We start from the raw sequence: 21,733 nt of genomic DNA on the forward strand, positions 1-21,733 counted from the left end.
GTTCACACAATACTAGAGATATCAGGGAAGCTGTTGAACAGGTACTGTTAGCAAACAAAAATATGAGGAAACATGAAAAAAGAGCGACCATGTAGCCGTCTTGTTGGGATTAGGATGTGTGGACAGGTAAATAACTCGACAACCAGAAACCACCGATTAACAGAACCATCTGGAAACATAGACAATTATAAAACAGCAGCAAACGATGTGAGAGGACACGGGAAAAAATGACTAAAATACTGCGCACAAGTTAATGGAGCTGATGGGATCGCACTTCATTAGGGTTGTACCTAGTGTAATCCCATGTGAAAAATAAATTATGATTGATTGAATGAATGAGTCTTATGTGTTGGTATAATATAATTATGATTTAGTAGCCGTATTTTCACTGTTGTTTTACTTATTGGTTTCTTTGTTTGTTTGTTTGTTTGTTTTACACATTTCATGTTAATTATACTATAGGGGAAATAACACGTGGCCGAAATGCTTTGCATCTTGGTTTCTCCAGCTGTGGCCAACTTTCTAGTATACCATTTTTTAAGCCACCATAATGTTATGCTGGCTTTCAGTGTAGCCTACGTAAAAAAAAAATGAAACGGGCATGAAAGTGATCAAGGCTCTGGGACCCACGTGCAAGGATTCAAACTGTTGTTTAATAGCAGTTGAATTAATCAAAGGTAAATAAACAAATAAACAGACTGAACGAATAACTCCATGAATAAGATGAAGCAAATCACGATTTCGAACAAACTCCAAATTTTAAATGACAGAAGAATCTTTTATCTTTAAATTTTAGGCCGGAAAAACCATGTAGACGTATTCTAGCTTGACGGAAATACGCTGTTTAATGGACTGGATTAACAGGTTCTGACTGAGACAACAAGTTATTTTTCAAGTGAAAACGACATGGATCTATGCAGCTCTCACTGCTTTATGGAGAGTGCTGAGGAGGCTACCTGAGGCATCTTACCCGCAGGAAGTGCCCATCAGCTCTCACACACCAAACTCATTTCCATAACACCTGGACCTTTACAACGTGACATTTGCGTTTCCTGAGAATTAGGGCAGGAAACCTCACACACAAGTGAAATGATCTCTGACAATCAGCATATCTGGGAAGTAAAAGTAATACTTCTTAGAATCACACACCTCTGTGTATGTATGTGTGTGTGTGTGTGTGTGTGTGTGTGTGTGTGTGTGTGTGTGTGTGTGTGTGTGTGTGTACCTGTTCAGGTAGGCCTAGTTGAGGGAGGAAACTCCACTTTCGCAAGGATAAGTTGTTGCGAAAGGCAAAATATCTGTATTTATTTTTATATATATTTGAAATTTTGAAAAGTCTTTCAAAATGTTATCAAACAATTATTTTACAGCCCCCTTACAGCAACCCTTAGGACTCCTTGGGGTCCTGTTGACTTGCTTTTGTTTTTGTTCTTGCTTGTGTTTGTTTAATATTATGAATGGAGCAATTCTACACAATGACTACTTTCTGATACTTAAAGTACATCTAAAAAAATATTCTTCCATAGAAAATTCTTCCAAGTATTATTACATTGTTGCATTATACCACTGTGCAGAGGGTCATATTGTTTAAAAAATGATGTCACAACCCAGTCACTCCTCCACTCTGTTGAATACAGTAGGCCACAGTCCCAAAATATGGAAATTCTGTAGTATTTTCAGGTGTTTGTAGAGATTTGACGTCCGCCCCCTGGTGGGCGTTTTGCTGAATTACTTCACTCCCTCCTCTTGCTCATCGGACGAGTTGTCATGGCAACTGTACAGCATGTGCTTACAAAAACAAGAGCTTGACCGTTCACCGACACTTCTCCCGACACTCGACATCCAACGCTGCGACGCCATCTTATTCTTCTAGCAATTGTCAGAGAAGAGGACGGAAGACACTCGTTAAAAACACAGAAGGAAGACCGGAGAGAGTCAACGATGAGCGGAGCCAAAGCCCGCAGCGACGCGCCTGTTGCTGAAAATGTCTCCGGCGGCGGGCACAGCACTGCGGCTGCCCCGCGGGACCGCAAGCCCGGCGGCGGGGTTCTGAAGAGGCTTAAGTCCCGGAGGAGCCAGGTGGACAGCAGGCCCGTCACGGAGGAAGACCTGCGGACACAGAGTGGACACATCACGCCGGAGGATGTGTTAGGACTGCGGGTGGCAACGCGAGGTTTGAGTCTGTCTACAATGTCTCTTGTTGTCGGTGGACCGATGATGCTCAGTGTGCTTCCTGTGCTGCGCCTCACATAACCGAGCTTCTACAGAATACAGAAAATCCACACATTACATAAAATTGGATCAAAGTCGTCCAGTTAAGCAAGCTTAGGGTGAAGTCAGGTAATGTGGGACATCAGGTAAAATGGGACAAATCAGGGTTTACATCAGGAGCTCTTAAAATATTAGCAGCCATTCACCAAACGTGTTTTTGAGTTGTTGCTACAAATATGGTTTACATGAAACAATGTAACAAACAATGTAATAAGAGTTCTGCAGGTAAAACAATAAGGGGATGACAACAAAAAATATTTTAGGGTGTTGCGCTTTTTACTGTTTGTTTTAATTCACATTACAAAATAGTTATGAATAATGACAATGTGAATCAATTCTAAGCAGACTGTCTTGATTAGAAATCAAATGAAAGCAAAAACTGCATGGGATTTAGAGTTAGACAGGTTATCGGCCCGGCCGATTGTTGAGGCAGATATCTGGCATTTTGCCGATTATAGTATTAGCGTTTTATTTTAATGATCACTGATAAAATGAATTAATTAAAAAGTGCAAAGGAAGTGTCAGCATGGGGGGAACTTTTACTTCGTTAATCCTCAGGGAGTTATTTTTATTTATTTTGACTTTATTTATTTAGAACTTGCTGTACATGATGTTGAAAGTCTCAGTTTTGATTAAACATTTGCTAAAGGCAGTTTTGTATTTGAGTTTGTTATATTCCAAAATCTAAATAATGACATGAAGATTTCAGTTTTTATTGTAAATACATATCAATTCCAATTATCAGTTATTGGTCTCATTATCGGTCCCGACAAACCAATATCTTTCGGCCCCTAATGAGATAAGCATAAAGTGGGCATGTCTGTAAAGGTGAGACTCATGGGTATCCATAGAACCCATTTTCATTCAGATATCTGAAGGTCAGAGGTCAAGGGCCCCCTGTCAAATGGCCTCGCTGTTTTTCCATCTCCAAAACTTACCCTAACCTTGGAACGTTATTACGCCCCCTTACTGAGAAGCTAGCATGACATGGTTGGTACAAATTATTTTTTTTAGGTCTTCCAGTTTCAGATGATACCAGTATCATCACTGTAGATTCCTCATCTTGTATCTCCCTCCTATGAGACAAGTGCACTATTTATGACATTAATTTGGGATGTCATCATTAGTGTTTTCATTCATCTATCTTGAAAACAAACAGCACATATAGTGTTTTGTACTCATGCCGACTTCACACAAGCTTATTTTCCTGCATATCTCTGTGATGCCACAGTAGCTCCACAGCGATCATTAAAGCATTGTCTCATCAAGTTTTATGGGTGGGGTGTAGATGTATATGTATATGCAAAGTTGCATGTGTCTGCACAAGCAAAACTATCTGAGTATTATCAAAGCGCAACACAGTGTTTTGGATGTTATCTTTGTGCATGTGCAAATCAGCCTGTTTGTGTAAATAACAACATTTCAATGCTTTTAACTCCTGACACCTGTCCGTCATTGTTGTAGGGTACCTCTGTAAACCGGAGGACAATATTTATAACATCGACTTTGTACGCTTTAAGATTAGAGACCTGGAGACCGGGACTGTCTTGTTTGAGATTGCCAAACCCCCGCACACAGGTAATGTGCATCAGCCTCCTCCTTGTACTGTTTTATCTCCGCATTTGTTCCTTAATGTAGTTGGTGACTGTGAAGTGTCAGCCTTCTGAGCACTTAAAAATGAATGTGCTGACCCTGCTGTCAACTTGCTCTCGTTATTATCTTAAAGTGAATGTCTCTAAGCATGTTGTTCAGTGCCATCGCTGGTTATTTTAATCAAAGTGTGAATTATTTCAAATGTCTCGGTCCTGTGTTGTGGGGTCTCAGAGGACGATGAGGAGAACAGAGAGGCGGATGCCAGCACAGGAAGATTTGTACGCTACCAGTTCACACCAGCCTTCCTGCGACTGAGGACTGTTGGAGCTACGTGAGTGACTCACACATCATCAACACACACCTAAGGAAAACTCTCACCTGCTCCGTGCACAAACAATGGAAACAATCAGAGCCCTGTCACTGTCAGCTCACACTCATTTGAACCAGTGCTGCATGACTGCATTAACATTATATTAACTTTTGTAACTAGTTCTTTCCATGTCTTTAAATCAGGGTGGAGTTCACAGTTGGAAACCGGCCTTTAAACAACTTCCGCATGATCGAGAGGCACTACTTCCGCGATCACCTGCTGAAGAGCTTTGACTTCGACTTTGGCTTCTGTATCCCAAACAGCCGCAACACCTGTGAGCACATCTATGAGTTCCCTCAGCTGTCTGAGAGTCTGGGTGAGTCATCTTTTCCTAACACGAAGACATTGTGAGTAAAACCCAAAACCTAAAATAGGAAAACAATATTCCATGTTAACATTTTAAAAATGTATGTAACAAGACATGTTGTAGCTTAGAAGACACCTTATCCAAATGTTGAATATCTAGGAGTACACTGAACTTAGTTTTCCGTAATGTGTGTACCATGCAAATACCAAAAGAAGAGATCAGCAGTTCTAACTAATAATATTTCCTTAAAGGACTCTTTCCTTGTCATGTGTCACTACGGAGCAGTTAACAAGTAAACACTGGGTTACAACTGAGCAGTCTCTAGGAGATGGAGGGATATGCACACCACATTAGTTGTAACAAAATCTAAAAATCTCTACATTGCAATGTGACATTCCTAATTTTGTTCAACTGAACTTAACAGTGTTATGTCCCAGCCCCAAACCTACTAAACATACAACCATCAAAAACTATTACTCTGCTGCTGTTCATCCAGGAAATGCTATCTGAGGAAACACAAAGAGGGAACTCCATCCTGAAATATCTAACTCTGGACGATATACCAATAAATAAGTCTGCTGAAGCCTTATATTAGCTTCGTCCACACAGGACAAGAACTGAGGATTGTGTGTTCCTTAGTTATTTCTGACCTGTGTTCCTTTAGAAGGGGACCGTTACACAGCAGGACAGAGTAGAAATGTTCCTGAAACCATTTTTTCCCCCAATACTAACTTTGATACACGGGTCAGCCAATACAAGTACTGATCCAGTACCCTTGTGTTAAATAAAAACCAAAAACAAAACAGCTGTATATCACTAGCTCTGTATGAATGTGAAAAGATGACATTGCTACTAAGCTGGTTTTGCCACAGGTTGTGGCCCCAATGTTAATCGAAGCAAATAATTTGGACATTTTAGATGCTTGATGCAAATAATTTCATGTTAGTAATTGCTTGTCTATTAAAGAAAATTCTTTGTGGGAATGACGTGCATATGTTGTCTGTTTTTCAGTCCGTCAGATGGTGGAGTGTCCTTACGAGACCCGGTCAGACAGCTTCTACTTTGTGGAGAACAGACTGGTCATGCACAACAAGGCAGACTACGCCTATAACGGAGGACAGTGATATCTGCCCGCTAACATGCAAAAAAAATCACACACAAACACGAACATGCGAATGCACACGCATATACACACATTTCTTGATACACATATACATATTATGTACACACATGCATGCACATAGCTGAACATACACATAGTTCATTCACTTTTATAAGCAAAAGCAGCTACAGGCGTGACTGGATTGCCTCTCATTTTTGTAAAGATAAATCACTGTTCATTAGGATAATTTTCAGGCAGCCTATTAGATATTGCAGGAGGTCAATGTTAGTCTCCGCTCCGACATGCAAACTAAACAGCTTCTGTTAAAAAGGTTCAAAATGGGTTAATCTATCTGTTTTTAATTATGAAAAGTTAAGTTTGCAACCAAAAAAGGACTCATCACACTGGCGGCCGTGTGACGTCTCAAACAGACCAAACAGTTGTTAGATAGATGGTTAGTCTCCTCTTAGCAATTTTAAAAGTGTCCTACCACCCCCTCAACCTACACACAAACACACACACACACACACACACTCAATCCCCAAGTGACACACATAGTGTTTACGCAGTGTTTGTCAGAAGCAGCTGTTCTCAGAGCTACCGCCTCCACAATCCACTCCAGACAATATCGGGGGAGAAAGACTGAAAGCATCCACAAAAACACTGCTGTCAAACACACATGGTCACTCCTGCGATCCCCCCTCCTCATCAATTTCCCTCTCCGCTCTCGCCTTCACAAACAAATGCACACACACACACACACACACACACACACACACACACACACACACACACCTACAATAGTACTGTATAAGATTTTAATCAAAGGTCTCTGAGATCTTTTTTTTTGTTTGTTTGTTTTACAGTTTTCTCTGGTTGATAGGAACATGGAAATAGATCAGGTAACAGTTAACTGCAATGTAACTGCAATCAAACAAAAAAAAAAACAATCCTGTATGAGGAAAAACAGTCACAAAAGGGAATTTCAAGCTGAAAATACTCATAAGTTCTAATATCGTGATGCATGTGATGATATAAACAAAAAAAGGGAAAAGCTTTATAAGAAATACTGAATATACTGTGGAAACAAATAAAAAACAAGTGTACTTGGTCCAATGAAAAGGTTGGGCGTCCTCATTTTAACGTCACATCAGATGTAAATTTTTCCCCATCTAAGTTTGATTAGTTGTGTTATTTCAATTATTCCCAAATTACACACATCAAGTTGGAACATGTCTGGAAATTGAGTGGTCCTTCTAGCTAGATAGTGTACTTCCTCTTTGTATTTTGTAAACTTTGGTGTTCAGGGTTAAAGGTGGTGTCTGTAAAATATATATATAGTTTGTAAAAAGTGATAAAAGAAAAATAAATGTACATTTTCAGATACCTAATGTGTGATATTTATTTGATTTCTAGGGCTGAGAGAAGTTGCAGGAAGTTGAGCTGAAGTTCCCTAAGTGGCCACTAGGAGGAGTTATGTTATAACCAAGTTATACATAAGCACAACTGGTTTCAGTTTGATGATTGATTGCGGAAAAGATCACAGCGGTGGCTTTTATTATTACGCTGGGACGTGTTGACATTTGTATCTGGTATTTGCTCAAAACTCCAGATGAGGTCATGATCTCATTGCTTCATGTTCGTCTATGACTGCAGAGGGAACATAACACTGATAATATCACTTTAATTCCACATTATTACTTTATCTACATGCCAAATATGATGAGCAAGCCTAGCATGCAATACATTCTGAAATTTGTTGAGGGTTGTTACACTTTGATCATCCATTTTTGGCCTCTTGTGGGATTTAAACCAAAATCTGAGCCGCTGTGTTTATTCTTTCTCAGGCTGTTTCGCCCTATCGCTGTGTTCATCTCTTGATCTCTTTCTCTCTCAGTTTCCAGCTCTCTTTCCAGCTCTTATGCCTAAAATCTCATGGCCTTTTTCTTCCTAGCCTCTCCTTTTCAGTTTCTCTCTCCACACCTATCCAGCTCTCCCTCCCTCGCCTCTGTTTTTCCCTTTTCTTTCCTCCTCTCTCACCTGGTAACCAGACCTCTGGAGAGGAGTGTTGAGTTTCCACTTTCCCAGAGAAGAGGACAATCTAAGCCACACAAAGACCCACAATGGACCCCCTCTGCTCTCTCCTCCCTTCACTCTGTCACTGCACAGCTGCACACACACAGACGCACACACTGAAATACATAAAAACATATACATCCTCTGCTTGTTATTCCTGTTAACCTCCTTGTTTCTCTTTCTTTGTACAATGCTTTTCTTCGACTTTTCTCCAACTAAATTGTTTTTTATTTCCCTCCTTCTGCACATATCTTGTTATAACTGACACGTTGTGGATGCAGTCTTATAGTGTCATTTTTCATCTTTCTCTTTACCATTACACTCTTTAAAAAACTAAAGTTTTCCTTGTTACATTGTTGATTTAATTACATTTAAACTGTTGACTGCTGTATACAAAATATTGTATTTTTTATTCAGTTCTGGGCTGTGAGATGAGAGGGCACTTACTGCTAATGGCCTGGTGGGGTCTCCAATAATCTTAATCAAGGGTGTTAAACTCATTTTAGTTTATGGGCCACATATGGCCCAATTTGATAACAAGAGGGCCAGACCAGTAAAACCACTGCTTAATAACCTATAAAACAATGGTGGACAAAGTACACAACTTCATTACTTGAGTCAAAGTATAGATATTTCTGGTCAAAGAATATCCCAATACAAGTGAAAGTTGCTGATTGTTGTATATTGTCACAACACATTTACAGAGCCTAATGACTCTAAAACCTCATTCCCACTGCAATCAGTGGGTGTAGGCAGGTTTTTTAAACAGGGGTAATATATACATATACCTGCTAAATGGCTGTATTCTCACTGTCACTGAACTTCCTGTTTGAGAGCCAGTCAGCCTTTCTTTCAGCTGGCATGTGTGTGTGCACTGTCTTGTTGGTGTGTCTGTGCAACATCACGGTCAGGCAGGAGAACAGGTAAACAGCAGGAGGAACAGAGGTTTTTGAACACTTTTTAGTGGTTTCTTCTTTTTATTTATCTCTTACTTATTAAGTCGACTTTTAAAACTCTGTGTAGATGTATTTGAATCCGCTGTTTAGAAGGAGATGGACAGTAATTAGTGACAGTGTGTCATCGCATCTCGCTGGTTAAGGAGCTGAAATTACCGCATTGACCCAGGTGTTAGTGATCGGAAACGGAGGTAATAAAATCTTGTGTCTACTGCAGAGTCATTTTACCCAGGTGTGAAAAGTGAGTGAGAGTGTTAAAAAGTGAGATGTTAGCAGGTATTAGCAGTGTTTTTGTGCAGTGGGAATGAGGTTTAAAACAACGTACTGAATGCTGTGACTTAAATATACCGTATACAGTACTTAAGTATACTTTTTGATACTGTCCACCACTGCCTATAAATAACACCTCTTAATTTTCCCCTTCCTTTTGGTGTAATGTAGAACAAGTACATATTGAAAATGTCTATTCATAAAAAAAAAAAGAACTGAAGCTGCTAATTGACAATATCACGTTAAATATCTTTAAAGATGACCACAAAGGCCTGTTCATTGATTTTTCTGTGAACTGAATTCTGTTCAGGGTGGAAAGGCCTCTGAACCAGCATTTTACATTTTACATGAAGTATCTACTCACTGTTAAACTTCACAATTGCATCAATATTAGCTAAGCAAAGTCATCCAGTGGGCTGGATTGGACCCTTTGGCAGGCTGGTTCTGGCCTGTGGGCCGTGTATTTGACACGCCTGATCTATATTATAGGGAAACCAGAGGCAATTATAATAACTTGAATTGTACAACTCAGAAATGAGACAGAAGCATGAAATTCTGCATGTGCTCTGTGGTAATGTGAAGTTAAATGTTGTTTACAGCCAAAGACAAGGCATTTTTACTGACTCACATTTTTCAAGCAACACTTCAGTGATGACTCTCTGCCTGCTAATGGATAAACTGATGTATCATTTTTGATAAAAAGACTACCTAACTACCTTGAGCATTACAAAGCTAAACTAAACCAATCTCACAGTGTGTCATCAAAAGCTTCAAACAGCCTGTAGACAATTCAAAAGGGCATCAATATGTTTACTCAACACACAAGTTCCCCCTAAAAGGGATCTAACCCTTTAAAACACATAAAAATAATGGTGTGAAGATCTAATGCGTCAGTTGCTGATTAGACTACAAAGCAGGGCACAATTTAACAGTGAGCTCATAAATCAATAATCACAGCCTTCCATCAGGCTGGAGGGCCTGCACACTGCAGCACGCAAGTAAAGCAGCTGTACTGTAACGACCCACGTGCTGGTATTATCATACAATAAAGTGTTTACAATTAGCATATCCACGCCCACAGACACACTTACAGCAATAAATACACACACTTTCCAACTTTCCAGGGATGATTTATGTGTTCCCAGGCCTTCGTGGAATACATTTCAGCTGTCTGTCGTGGATCGACATGCACGTACCGGAAACAACAGGACAGGTGGGATAAATCAACCTCATTCACCCTTACACACACACACACACACACACACACACACACACACACACACACACACACACACACACACACACACACACACACACACACACACACACACACACCTATCTTTGTCACTGATTTACCCATATATCCTGTTCAGTGAATCACACAACATTGAGATTAGGAATGTGAAGCACTGGTTTATTGAGGGTACCCTGAAACTCTCTCTCTCTCTCTCTCTCTCTCTCTCTCTCTCTCTCACACACACACACACACACACACACACACACAGATCTACGCACAGGCAGGGGGACAGGGGGGACAGTGGTCTCCTATAAATAGTAGCAAGGAATGGCGTTGATAGGTCCTGTGAAAAGAAATGGAGGGGGGAGTGGAAAAAGGATTAAAAGAGATACGGGGACGCACTGCAACTCCACTTGTTCGTGTGTGTGTGTGTGTGTGTGTGTGTGTGTGTGTGTGTGTGTGTGTGTGTGTGTGTATGTGCGTGCGTGTGTGTGTGTGTGTGTGCGTGTGCGCGCCTGGCGCGTGTGTATGTCTTAGGTACTTTGGAGAGAGGTGGTATGGATTTCTTGTTACCAAAGTAACTCTCTATTAGACCCCCCCCCCTTAAAAAAATCACCAGTCATGCACGCTCTCTCTAACATATACACACTTCATCATCCTCTCTTTTTCTCCGTCTCACTCTCCCTTTCTTCCCTCTTTTTCACTCTTTCTTCCGTCCTGCTCCAAGGCCCTGGCGTGAGATCCATCATGTGTTAACACTGTATTACCAGCAGCACATCTTCCGATTAAGAGACGATGAGTCACGGCACAGTCCTCTCTTACAGGTCGGCACGATGATGGTCTCAACGATGGTCGTGACTCCATCTGTATGTGTCATGATGTCGTTTCCAGCAACTGCTTAGTGACATCATCTCACCCGCTGAAAGAGGTCGGGGCAGACGTGAAGTTGTAAACATGAGAAGATGGTGCATGAAAACATGAATAAACTCCTGTGGCCCTGGGGGTCAAAAAACAGAACCATATTTTAGAAAACACAACCACATCTCAGTACTGTTGTAGAGTTTTTTGAAACTTTGTGTTGTAAAATGCTGTTCTTTTGTGAAATGTCGTGTTTTGTGAAAATGATTCGCTTTGTGTTGTGTTTTTTGGAATATGGTTTTTTGTAACCTTCAGGGCAACCATAAGAAACCTTATTTAGGAGTATAAAGAACTCGTTTATCGTTGCTAGTCTAAAACAGTCCATCAAGAGAACACACTTTAGAGAAGAGCTTTGTTAAGGTATTAAGTATGTGTCACATTTAAATGAACATCTCACTCTGGATCGAATGGATGCTGTAATTTAATGTCATGCCAGGCAAAGCTTTGTAGATGTGACAGAAGATAAGAGATAATTAGTTATCTGGGAGTTAATAATGCACTCAGTACAACAGTGATGGATAGACAGTCCTTTAACAAACTGTGACTCCCATACCAATTTCCACGGTGGCAATTGCAGTATTGACAATCTGTCTTTAAGTGTTAGGTCTCTGTGGATTTGTAACCAGAAGCCTTTGTGCTTCTATGTTGTGCGTGTGTGTGTATTTCCCTGCGTTTATCCGCCCAGCCGTCTGTGTGGCATTACAGCGTAGATCTCAACCTCTGCTGCTCACACTCACACAGCCGACCGACAGAAATAGTCCTGTGTCATCAGGGTAAATAGGTTGTGGTCTGTTTGTGCTCACAGGAAGCTCACAGCCGCCTTTGGAAGCTCCTCAGAGCCTTTCCAGCACCATCAGTCCAGCTTGTTTTGTGTGCGTATGATTAATAAAAGGTTAACTCAACCTTCAGTCAACTGTTGAAGAGACCTGTAAATCTCCCCCACAATCTCTTCCTTCCTCTCCCTTTCTCTCCTCCCTTTGTCTCTCTCCCTTTGCCACACCTTCCCCTGGGGGATGGAGGGATTGTGATCGGAGAACGGAGGTGGGGCTGCTGGCGCAAACCACAGGTGTGCTTGTTTCCTCCCTTCTCCTCTCTCATGTAATGATTTCTTTGGCTCGCCACCTGCCAGGTGGAAAAAACACCCACAGCGAATGGAGTGCTTTAAAATGGACTCCTGGCTTCCGTTTTAAAAGACTTTTTTGGCTTGTTCTGTTCGTCTTTATCCATCAACAAACATTCCATTTGTATCCCTTTTCATTATCCATGGCCTGCGTTTAATACAATGAGGTCTTCCTGGAACTGCTTGTTGCTTGTTTACGTTTTGCATCACATGCAAATGGTGGATCCTGGCTCCAAAAAGTGCTGCTGCTGAAACACACAACTGACAGAGCCACAGCTTCTAGCTTCTCAGATGGCCAAAAGTTGCCTTTCTAATGCTTTTCTCTTGGGATCCCCTTCTCAGCTCTCTTTCAAACTGCCTCGAGGGTGGCGGAGAGCAGGTCCCAGGCCCTGGCAGGTCAGAGGTCGCTCACAGACAATGGTTTCCCACTCTGGGTCAGTTGTGGTCAAGGAAACAAAAGCAGTGAAGTCTTGGGTTGACAAACTATTGCAGTGTTTTAAGGTGGCAGAGTGACAATAAGACAGAGGGAGGGAGCTGGGAGAGAGCAAAGACAGGAAAAAAAGTGCCATGTGAGCGTACTGAAAAAGACTCACACACCGACCCATCCACCCACACACACATACACAAAATGATGTAAATTTTGTTTTTGTGCATACTTTATCAAATGTATAAATCGGTAATACATGTCGCTTAAAGGGACAGACCTCCCCAAAATCAAGAACACAATTTTTTCCTCTTACCTGTATTGCTGTTTATCATTCTAGATTGTTTTGGTGTGAGTTGCTGAGTGTTGGAGATATCGGCTGTAGAGAGGTCTGTCTTTTCTCGAAAGTAATAGAAGTAAATGGTGCTTGGCTATTGGTGGCTGAAATACATTTGAAAAACTCAACAGCAATGTTTTTTTCCCCCAGAAATCATGACCTGCTTCCTCAAGAAAATCCACAAACCTTGTTGTGAGCAGTTTCATGTAGGAACTATTTTCTTTCTACCCAACTACACTGACCAACTGTATTACTGCGCAGAAGGAAGTGTGCGTCTAATGGTAGCTCACCTGAAGACAGATGGCACCAATGTATACATCTCCCACTGTCATGAGTACGAGCTTCTCATTCATAAGTAAATTCACACTTCCTTCTGCGCAGTGATACGTTGGTGGGTGTAGTGCAGTAGAGAGAAAATAGTTCCCACATGAAATTGCTTACAACAAGGTTTATGGATTAGTAAACGGGTCATGATTTTTGGAAAAAAACATTTCTGTTGCGATTTTCAAATGTAGTTTTTTGGCGCTTTGAGCCCTACAAGATGAACGCAGACATCTCTACAGTTAATATCTCAAACATTCTGCAACTAAATAATAAGGATTGATAAATAGCACCACAGGTTAGAGGAAACAAATACTTTTTTTTTTTTTAAATTTGCGAGTGAACTGTCCCTTTAACCCCTGAAGCAAGTTAGCCAAAGTTGCTCAAAAGCTAGACATCTGTCCTCTTCACTCTCTTGTACTTGTTGGGTTCAGATTAATAATCACCAACAAAATTGGACTTACTTTAGTTTCATAATAAAAAATAAAGCCAAGTGGTTTTGGTTTATCCTACTTGCATCTTTTCAGATTGCTCTAACTTGTTCCTCCCCCTCCCCCACGCCGCTGTCTTTCGCCTCTCTTTTTTATTCAGTGCCATTGATCATGCATGCAGAAATTCAGCACGCCCAACGATGGCTCTAGCCAGGATAGGTTAGCTAGTGCAAGGCCTTGTCCTACATACTGTTCTCTCACTATGGTCCACCAGGCCACAGTCACACCCTCCCCCTGATCTGCCTCCCCTCACTGACTTCACCCACTGCCATGCACACACACACACACAAACACGCTGCAGGCTGTCTCAGAACCAGCACATGCACAGATCATCATGTGGTGCTGGGGAACGTGAACTCATCCCTATCAAAAACTTTTAGCAGGTGCAATGCATTTCATTTTTTTTGTGTTGAGTGGGCTCATTTCTGTCTCTGATTCAGTCTAACTTCTAACCAGTTTCACACACAGGCAGTTGATTTTAGGGGATATTCTGTGCTACTGTAATCAGGTCACAGTATCCAAACCACAGAAAACTCTAAATTTCCACTTGATACATTTCATCATGCTGTTAGAATTTGGCTTTTCTGTGTGTCAAGGTCACAATCTGATAAGTAAAGCAAGTGCATTTTGAATAACTGTGCGAGCACTTGTTTCACTTTTGTTAGAGCAGCTGAGGCATGTGACGAAACTGCTCAGCTGACCAGGCTTGCCCTGGCCGAGAGAATGGCTGATTTAGAGGTAATGCTGCTAATCTGCCACTTAGCTGGTTAGGACGGCCTGTCACGTGGGGTTTAAAAGAAAGGAGAGAGTGGGTAAGATCGGGTTTAGATGAAGGGTTAAACAGTGATGTGGTAAAAATCTGATGAAGGATAGAGAGTGGTGATGATCATGGCTGTTTGGGATGTGATGGATTGGGATGAGAGCTGGGCAGCAGGAACAGGTGGGCTGAGGGTTTTGTGTGAGGGGTTGGACCGGCAAGGATGATTGATGGAGGATGGAGAGGAAATCAAATACGGGGGTTGTATTGGGATTTTAAAAGACTTTCTGGATGAGGGGTTAATAATACTGCTGATAATGATGCAAAATAGTTCAGGAGGGGACAAAAAAGAACAGTTCAGATTTAAAAAAAAAAAAAAAATTAATACATGGATAAAAGTTGGATCTGGCTATGGGTGCAGCTGGACTTGGACTGAGCAAAAAACAGGAATACAAATGCTCCAATATTCTATGATTTAACATCTAACATCACATCCATAAGATCCATATCATATCACATTAATTTACGCTATCATATTACATTCTTGGTCTTTGGTTGCCATCAGTGGGAAAACGTACCCCCCCCCAACAAACATTATGTTTTTTTTATGTTCGTTTCGGTAGAGATATATTTAAATACTGCTATTAAATTCAGAACTGAAACTAAACAACCCTGCACATATCCTGATGCGTTTTCTCACACGTGCACAGGCGTCTGTTTTGTAGAAAATGTTGAAGCAATGAAGTTGCTCTTAAAATTCAAAATTCTGTAAAGATAAAAACACAGAATACAAAGATTTTTTTTTTTACAGTTACTGTAATAAGGCTTTTAAATCCTTTTTATGTCACACTTTCATTTTCAAAAGTGAAGTGTTTAGAATTTAGGGGCAACTAACGGAATAAATGAAACATAATATTCATAGCTATGTTTCTATTAGATTATTATCACCTGAAACTATGAACCGTTGTGTTTTCATTACTTTAGAATGAGCCGTATAAGCGCCTCATTCTTTATCTGATAATTACAAATATAATTTAGTTTTATACAATTTCCCAAGCTTTTAAAAAAAAAATAATGACAAATTTCTTGCAAACTGCGGGACTTTATACTAGTCCCATGCAGTCTTTTGTTGTCATTTGATAGTCAAGACAGTCTGGTAATAATTGCTTTACCTTGTCAATATGGACTTCATAACTATTTTGATATGCAAAATAATGGAACTGAAAATGTGACTGATCTGGATTAACTACTGAAATTCTGTGATGACAGATATTGGTTTTTCAGGGCAGATACCTATTATTAGTAGTTTATAAGATCGATAACAGATATTTGGAAACAATATACATTTCCAATAAAAACGAAAATATTTCTGTCAATATTTAGACTTTGGAATATAAGTCCAACACAAAGCTTTGTTTAAATGCCTTTAGGAAATGTTCACTGAAAACTGAAATGTTCAGCATCATACACAGCAAGTTCCCAGCAACTTTTTGTTGCGAGTGAAAATTTTAATTTTAAAAAATGAACAAATAGAAATAGCTCCCTAAAGTCTTAAAAAATAAAAGTTCCCCCCATGCTGACACATTCTTTGCACTTTTTAATGAATTTTAAGGCAATCATTAAAATAAAACATCAACCCTCAACAATCAGCCAGGTCCATAATCTGTTGACCCCTAATTTAAATACTTGTGAAAGGTGTCCAAACTCAAGAAAAGTGTCCAACCTATCCAGGTTTCAAAGGGTTAATTGGAAATCTTGCAGGGTTGCGTAAAACAAAGGCCTGTATGTTTGTATTTATACCTTATCATTTTCTTAATCTTATTATCTTTTTTTCCTGTTTCAATTGTAATTCTTACAATGAAAAAAAAAAAATACTCTGTAAATCCCAAAACATTCAAAACGCTTTAACGGGCCATGCTGTTGTGATCCACCAATGACAAGAACGACGAGAAACTACAGAGAGGGAGCGAGAGAGAGACACTGGCAGCATGAATAGAGGCAGGCAACGTGCAGGAGGGAGGGAGGGGAGGTCCGAGGCTGCTGGGGTAGGCTACGGGAAAACGAGGTAGAGGCGGAGCTTCATCTCCGAGCGCGTATGCACGGACGCGAGTGTGTATGTGTGTGTGCGTGTTTCCTCGCTCACCCCTCCTCCTTTTTTAACCACCCCACCCCCACCTCTCCTCCCTCCCTCCTCTCCTCCTCCCTCCCTCCCTCCCTCCCCTCTCGGCTGCCCGCCCCTGAGTCTGGAGCAGCAGCAGCAGCAGCAGTGGAGCTTCACTGCCTCTCCTCGCCTCACAGTGCGGGAATATACCAGCGGAGAGCGGAATGGATACGGAAGGGAGCCAGAGCAGCCTGTCCTCCGGCACGGACAACTCCCCCCACGACCCATGGTAACAGCCTCAGCCCGTCCGCCTGCCTTTCGCTCGCCTCTCGGCCCGATTTGAGTTCACCTTGGACTTTAGTTGAGTTCAGTGCGGGAGCGGAGCCGCGCCGAGACAAAAGACGAGCACGCTGTGTGTGTGTATGTGTGTGTGTATGTGTGGGATGGATCCACTCAGCGACACAGACGCACCGCTGCTTTCCCCCCCTCTCTTCATCTCGTTTGTTTATTTATCTCGCTTTTCCTCCAGAAGGCCACATCGTAACTTCTCCTCCATCATCTGGAAAATCCTCTCCTTTTTTTTTTTTCCTCCTCTAGGGGATTATAACGGCCCGACTGGCCGATTGGTGACTTCGCAACATGGCCGATGCTTTCTTCTTACTTTATGGATGCTATATTGCACATAAATCCTCCAGTTTCACCCGCCGCCTCGTTCAATGTGCATGTGTTGTGTGTGCTCGAAAAGACGCGTGTTATCCTGTGTGACTTACGGCTTGTATTTCTCTCATTCAGCAAAATGTTCATCGGGGGTCTGAGTTGGCAGACAACACAAGGTGAGCTGTCCCGCACGCTACTTTAATAAGTCTGAATGAAAGCCTCTTGTTTACTCCTGTTAGCTTCCTCGCACATACAGCCTGTATAAGGAGAGAAGACTGTAAATAGTTCAATCAGAGCCTCCTATTCAATAAGGATCAGCTCTAGGATTTGAGACGCAGGGAGATTAACACTGGAAATGCATGCACACATACGACGACTTTGCTGTTTTTTCTCTCCCGTGCGCTCACTATTTAAAACAGAAAGACATTTGGGGTAATTATTCAGATTATGCAACATTAACGCAGAAGTTATTGATGCTCGCGTGTTGTTTTCCTTATTGTGGCACTCCGCTCAATCCATTCATTTATTTTAAGACCCGTGCGCGCAAGATGCACGGATACAGTTTACCCGTGTATTATCCCGCTGCTGTGTCAAAACAGCAGTCGTCACCTTTGTTTGTGGTCCGCAGGGCCTAATGGGCTATTATGCTGAATGGCCACATAGCCCCCGTGTACAGTCTCAGAGGACTGGAGGGGACACAAACACAACGTGGTCCGCCCCGACCCCATTGTCTCTCTGCAGCCACATCACCTCACCAGGGCCTGTAGGACAAAAAAAAGTCCCATCTGATTTGTGGATTTCTCTAACCGTGTCCCCTTTGCTGTCTCCGCAGAGGGCTTGAAGGAGTACTTTTGTAAATTTGGCGAGGTGAAGGAGTGTATGGTGATGCGGGATCCCGTTACCAAGCGGTCGAGGTAAGAAGGAGGCGTGTGCGCTCCGCCGTCCTATCACAGGATGCTTCTTCCATGCTTTTCCATGCGGTGATTTTTTTGGAGCTTATGTTTGTGTGTGTTTCTTTCCAGGGGGTTTGGGTTTGTTACATACGCAGAACAAGCCGGTGTGGAGAAGGTTTTGGCGCAAAACAGACACGAGCTGGATTCCAAAACGGTGAGTTCTCGCTTTTGAAGAGCTGGATGCTGCCAGAGACTTGTCTTCTTGGGTAACTTTTTTCAATTCTGTGCAGCATGTTTTTTCTCCCTTGGTGCATTTTGCCTCCCACCGTATGGCTTGTAAAGTTGAGGAGTGCGTTTTGGAGCAGCCCCCCCTTCCTCCTCCTCCTCCTCCTCCTCCTCCTCTCAGCTCATTTCCCCCTCCAAATCCCGGTTCAGGGCGCCAACATGAAAGCGTTCTTTCTTGGTCTTCACTGCCATGGTTACCTGGGGACCTGAATGGGGTAGGAGCCCCTGCTAAACCCTCACAGGGTTTATGCAGAGAGCTCTTGAGTTTTTTTCTTCTTTTTTTCATAGAAAATAACAGCACCCGTTTTCTGGTGGCAGCTCTCAGAGGATAAAAAAGTTTGAGGAAAGGGAACAGTTGTAGTAGTTCCCAAACTGATGTCAGGGGGAAGCCTGTGAGGTCCAGATGAGTGTTATAGTTGAATTTAAATATTGAATTAGAGGTTTGTTTGAGCAAGTGCTATGATTTCCCCTCCTACACTACTCGCACATGAAGATTCAAATGTGGGACAAACCAGTCAGCAGATAAAGGTCAGACGTGCTTGTTTTGCTCTGGTGAAGTCAGGTAATATGGGACAACGGGTAAAATGGGTCAAGTAAAGTTTTTCATCTTGAAACATGAAAAAGTCATTTTGATTGGTAAGTTTGAAGGATTGTTTAGATTGTTTAGTAAACACAGGCTTAAGAGACTTTCAGGTTTTATTTTATGACGTAAAGTATGCCAGTAAATACCCCGCTGGCGAACTTTGAAGCTTTTACATGTCCTAAAAAAGGTGCGTGCTAACAAGCGGATACATGAGACGACAGAACGTCATTGCGTGTAGCCTCAACGCACACGGCCTGGTAGCAGTGGTGACACGACCGCAGCATAGTTTTTTTTGGCATAGCAATAGCGTTTTACTTCTGGCTATTACATTAGGTTTCATAAATCCTAAAAGTGGTGTTTATTATCTTGCTGAACAAAACATTTTTTCTAATGTGAACCAGTATGTTTTTCGGCTACCAGGGGCCATAAAACCAGGACTAATGCTTTTATGTGCCACCCTGTGCCATTTCAGACATTTTTGCAGGGTTCTCATAGTCATGGAAAACTTGGAAAAGTCATGGGATTTCACAGTCACTTTTTCCAGGACCGGAAAAGTCATGACATTAGTAAAATGATTGAAAGTTTTGGAAAAGTCAAGGGATTTTGTTGTGTGTAATTTTTGTGTGGGTAAACATGTTGTGTAACATTATGGCAACGTAGCAAATCCTTCGGTTGTGTGGCTTTTTTCACAGTCAAGTACATTTGTTCATTTTCTCCCTGTGTTTGGTCTCTTCTTACATGTTACGCCAGTTAGCTGAATTTATGTTGTTTGAATCTGATATGTTTCAACAATGCATTTGAAGTGGGGCAATCATTTTCTTTTATGCATCCTTGAAAGGTCATAGAAAAATTTTGAAATTTTGTCCATGAAAATGCGTAGGAAACCTGTTTGTAGTATTTTTGCCATTTAAAAAATATTAAAGATGATGAAGTGAGTATAGTACAATGTGACACCAAAAAAACACGAGGCAAACGAACATGAAAAGCTTTGTAGAGAAGTTTGATGATCTTATTTAATTATTAGTTAGGTTACATTTATGATTTAATGAATGGATGACTTAACTGATATATCGATTTAAGCATTTAAAAAGCAAACATACATGACTGCCACATTGTACCTTACCAGCTGTCCCATTTTACCTGAACATGTCATCAGAGTGAGGTCAGGGTACTTGTGTTTGAGGGTCCAAAGTATTTTACCTGGTGGCATATTTTCTCTATGGAAATATAGCAGAAATACATAAGTTCTACAAGTAGCACTTTGTATAGTCTGTGGAATTGTAGGTGGTTTTCTTGTCATTTTCCAAAAATGTCCCACTTTACCTGACTTCACCGTACATAATGCAGACCTAGACACAGGTCAGTGATGTGTGTGAATGTGAGTCACAGCTGCTGATTTAAATATCTGTAAAGGTGTGAACGCTGTTGTCTTGGTCATGTAGATTAGTTGTAGAAACGGGGACTGGGTGTGTCTTCAGTCAGTTTGTGGCCTCTCCTAAATTCACGCACACACTCACACACAAACTCACAATAGGATCATTTGAGAGTGAAAATCGGTGGCACAGAAAGGCAGCAGAGCCCAGGGGTGGAGAAGAGGTAGAGTCAGTTAGTTGCTGGAGCAAGCCTGTTGCTGGGGGTGACGCCAGCCACAGGAGACGGTGCTGTGGCTGCACAGCCTGATGGGATTTATGTCTCCATAACAACTTCCCAGCTATTTTGCATTAACTTAAGACACTTGGCTCGGTTGGATAGCCGAGCTCAGACACACAGATACTGTTATGTCACGACAGACCTTTATACTTTGCGTGTGTTTAAGACTCCGATATTAACTCTGTGCTTTTTGATTTTAAAATGCAAAGTTGGATGTTTCGGCACTGTTGCTGTGACATTTATTAGAGAATGAGTGTTGTTGCTGGTAATCTGTCTTTTTTTTTCATTTAGCTTGAAAGAAAGTTCTGTGAAGTGTTAAGTCAGTGAGTCACATTACCTATTAAACCTAGGTACAGTCTTTGAGAGCCAGACCGTGTGTGTGTGTGTGATGTGAACACTGGTTGGCAGGCCACTGGTGGGGTTAGGCGTTGCCCTATTATAAACCAAAATACAGCATTAAGGCTAAACAATAATAACGTTAAGTCACCAGTCAAATGCAGCTTTGGTTGCTCAGGATGTTGTGGTAGCGTTGGAGGAAGGGGGTGAGGGGCACGCCGTGGTACCACTTATCCAACCAGGCGTTTTAAATGGTTGCCATTTTGTCGTTCCATTTTGCGAATAAGAGCCTAGATTTTTTTTTCATGTGCTTGCAAACCCCCAAGATTTGCAATTGCTGTCATTTTATTGCTTATAGCCTAATTCTACAACAATACATAAAACATAACCAATGCAAAAATGACGGAACGTTGTTCAGCAGCTCAACACGCTGTCCACTTTTTTGACTTATAAATAATTATGAATAAAGCCTTTCAAGAGTATTTTTTGTTGGCGTTTTGAGTCAACTGTGGGTCAAACTCTGTGATCTAGGGCCGAATATGTTTTTTTTAATAACATGCGTAGCTTTATGGGATCAGTGTCAACCTCTCTGTAACGTCTCCAACACCTGTCCCAGTTTAATTATTTTCATATTTATTTATTTCTATGTGAGTCTTCCTCACACCTGGACTCCCTCGG

At 41.5% G+C, this 21,733-nt stretch overlaps 2 protein-coding genes and 1 long non-coding RNA gene across 4 annotated transcripts in view; 2 read left to right on the forward strand and 1 right to left on the reverse strand.

Moving 5' to 3' along the window:
- Positions 1-1,425: 1,425 nt before the first annotated feature.
- On the forward strand, positions 1,426-7,029 carry LOC121952470 (protein unc-119 homolog B-like). Its single transcript, XM_042499187.2, has 5 exons — positions 1,426-2,173; positions 3,736-3,849; positions 4,096-4,195; positions 4,378-4,550; positions 5,553-7,029. Exons 1-5 carry the CDS (start codon positions 1,942-1,944, stop codon positions 5,663-5,665), a joined length of 732 nt encoding a protein of 243 aa, XP_042355121.1. The 5' UTR covers positions 1,426-1,941; the 3' UTR covers positions 5,666-7,029.
- LOC148190165 (uncharacterized) overlaps positions 1,956-21,733 on the reverse strand; it is a 56,837-nt gene continuing 37,059 nt past the window's right edge. Inside the window, exon 3 of the long non-coding RNA XR_015778244.1 lies at positions 1,956-2,109. This is a non-coding gene — a long non-coding RNA (uncharacterized LOC148190165). The remainder of the gene's footprint in view (positions 2,110-21,733) is intronic.
- LOC121949413 (RNA-binding protein Musashi homolog 1-like) overlaps positions 16,782-21,733 on the forward strand; it is a 31,154-nt gene continuing 26,202 nt past the window's right edge. For both annotated transcript variants that reach the window (XM_042495097.2, XM_042495105.2), the window contains exons 1-4: positions 16,782-16,940; positions 17,444-17,484; positions 18,141-18,222; positions 18,331-18,415. In XM_042495097.2, the coding sequence (XP_042351031.1) occupies positions 16,876-16,940; positions 17,444-17,484; positions 18,141-18,222; positions 18,331-18,415 (273 nt within the window). In that variant the 5' untranslated portion in view covers positions 16,782-16,875. The remainder of the gene's footprint in view (positions 16,941-17,443; positions 17,485-18,140; positions 18,223-18,330; positions 18,416-21,733) is intronic.

This window comes from Plectropomus leopardus, chromosome 2, assembly GCF_026936395.1.
Source record: "Plectropomus leopardus strain MGB_pleo_1.0 chromosome 2, ASM2693639v1, whole genome shotgun sequence".
Lineage (NCBI taxonomy): Eukaryota > Metazoa > Chordata > Actinopteri > Perciformes > Serranidae > Plectropomus > Plectropomus leopardus.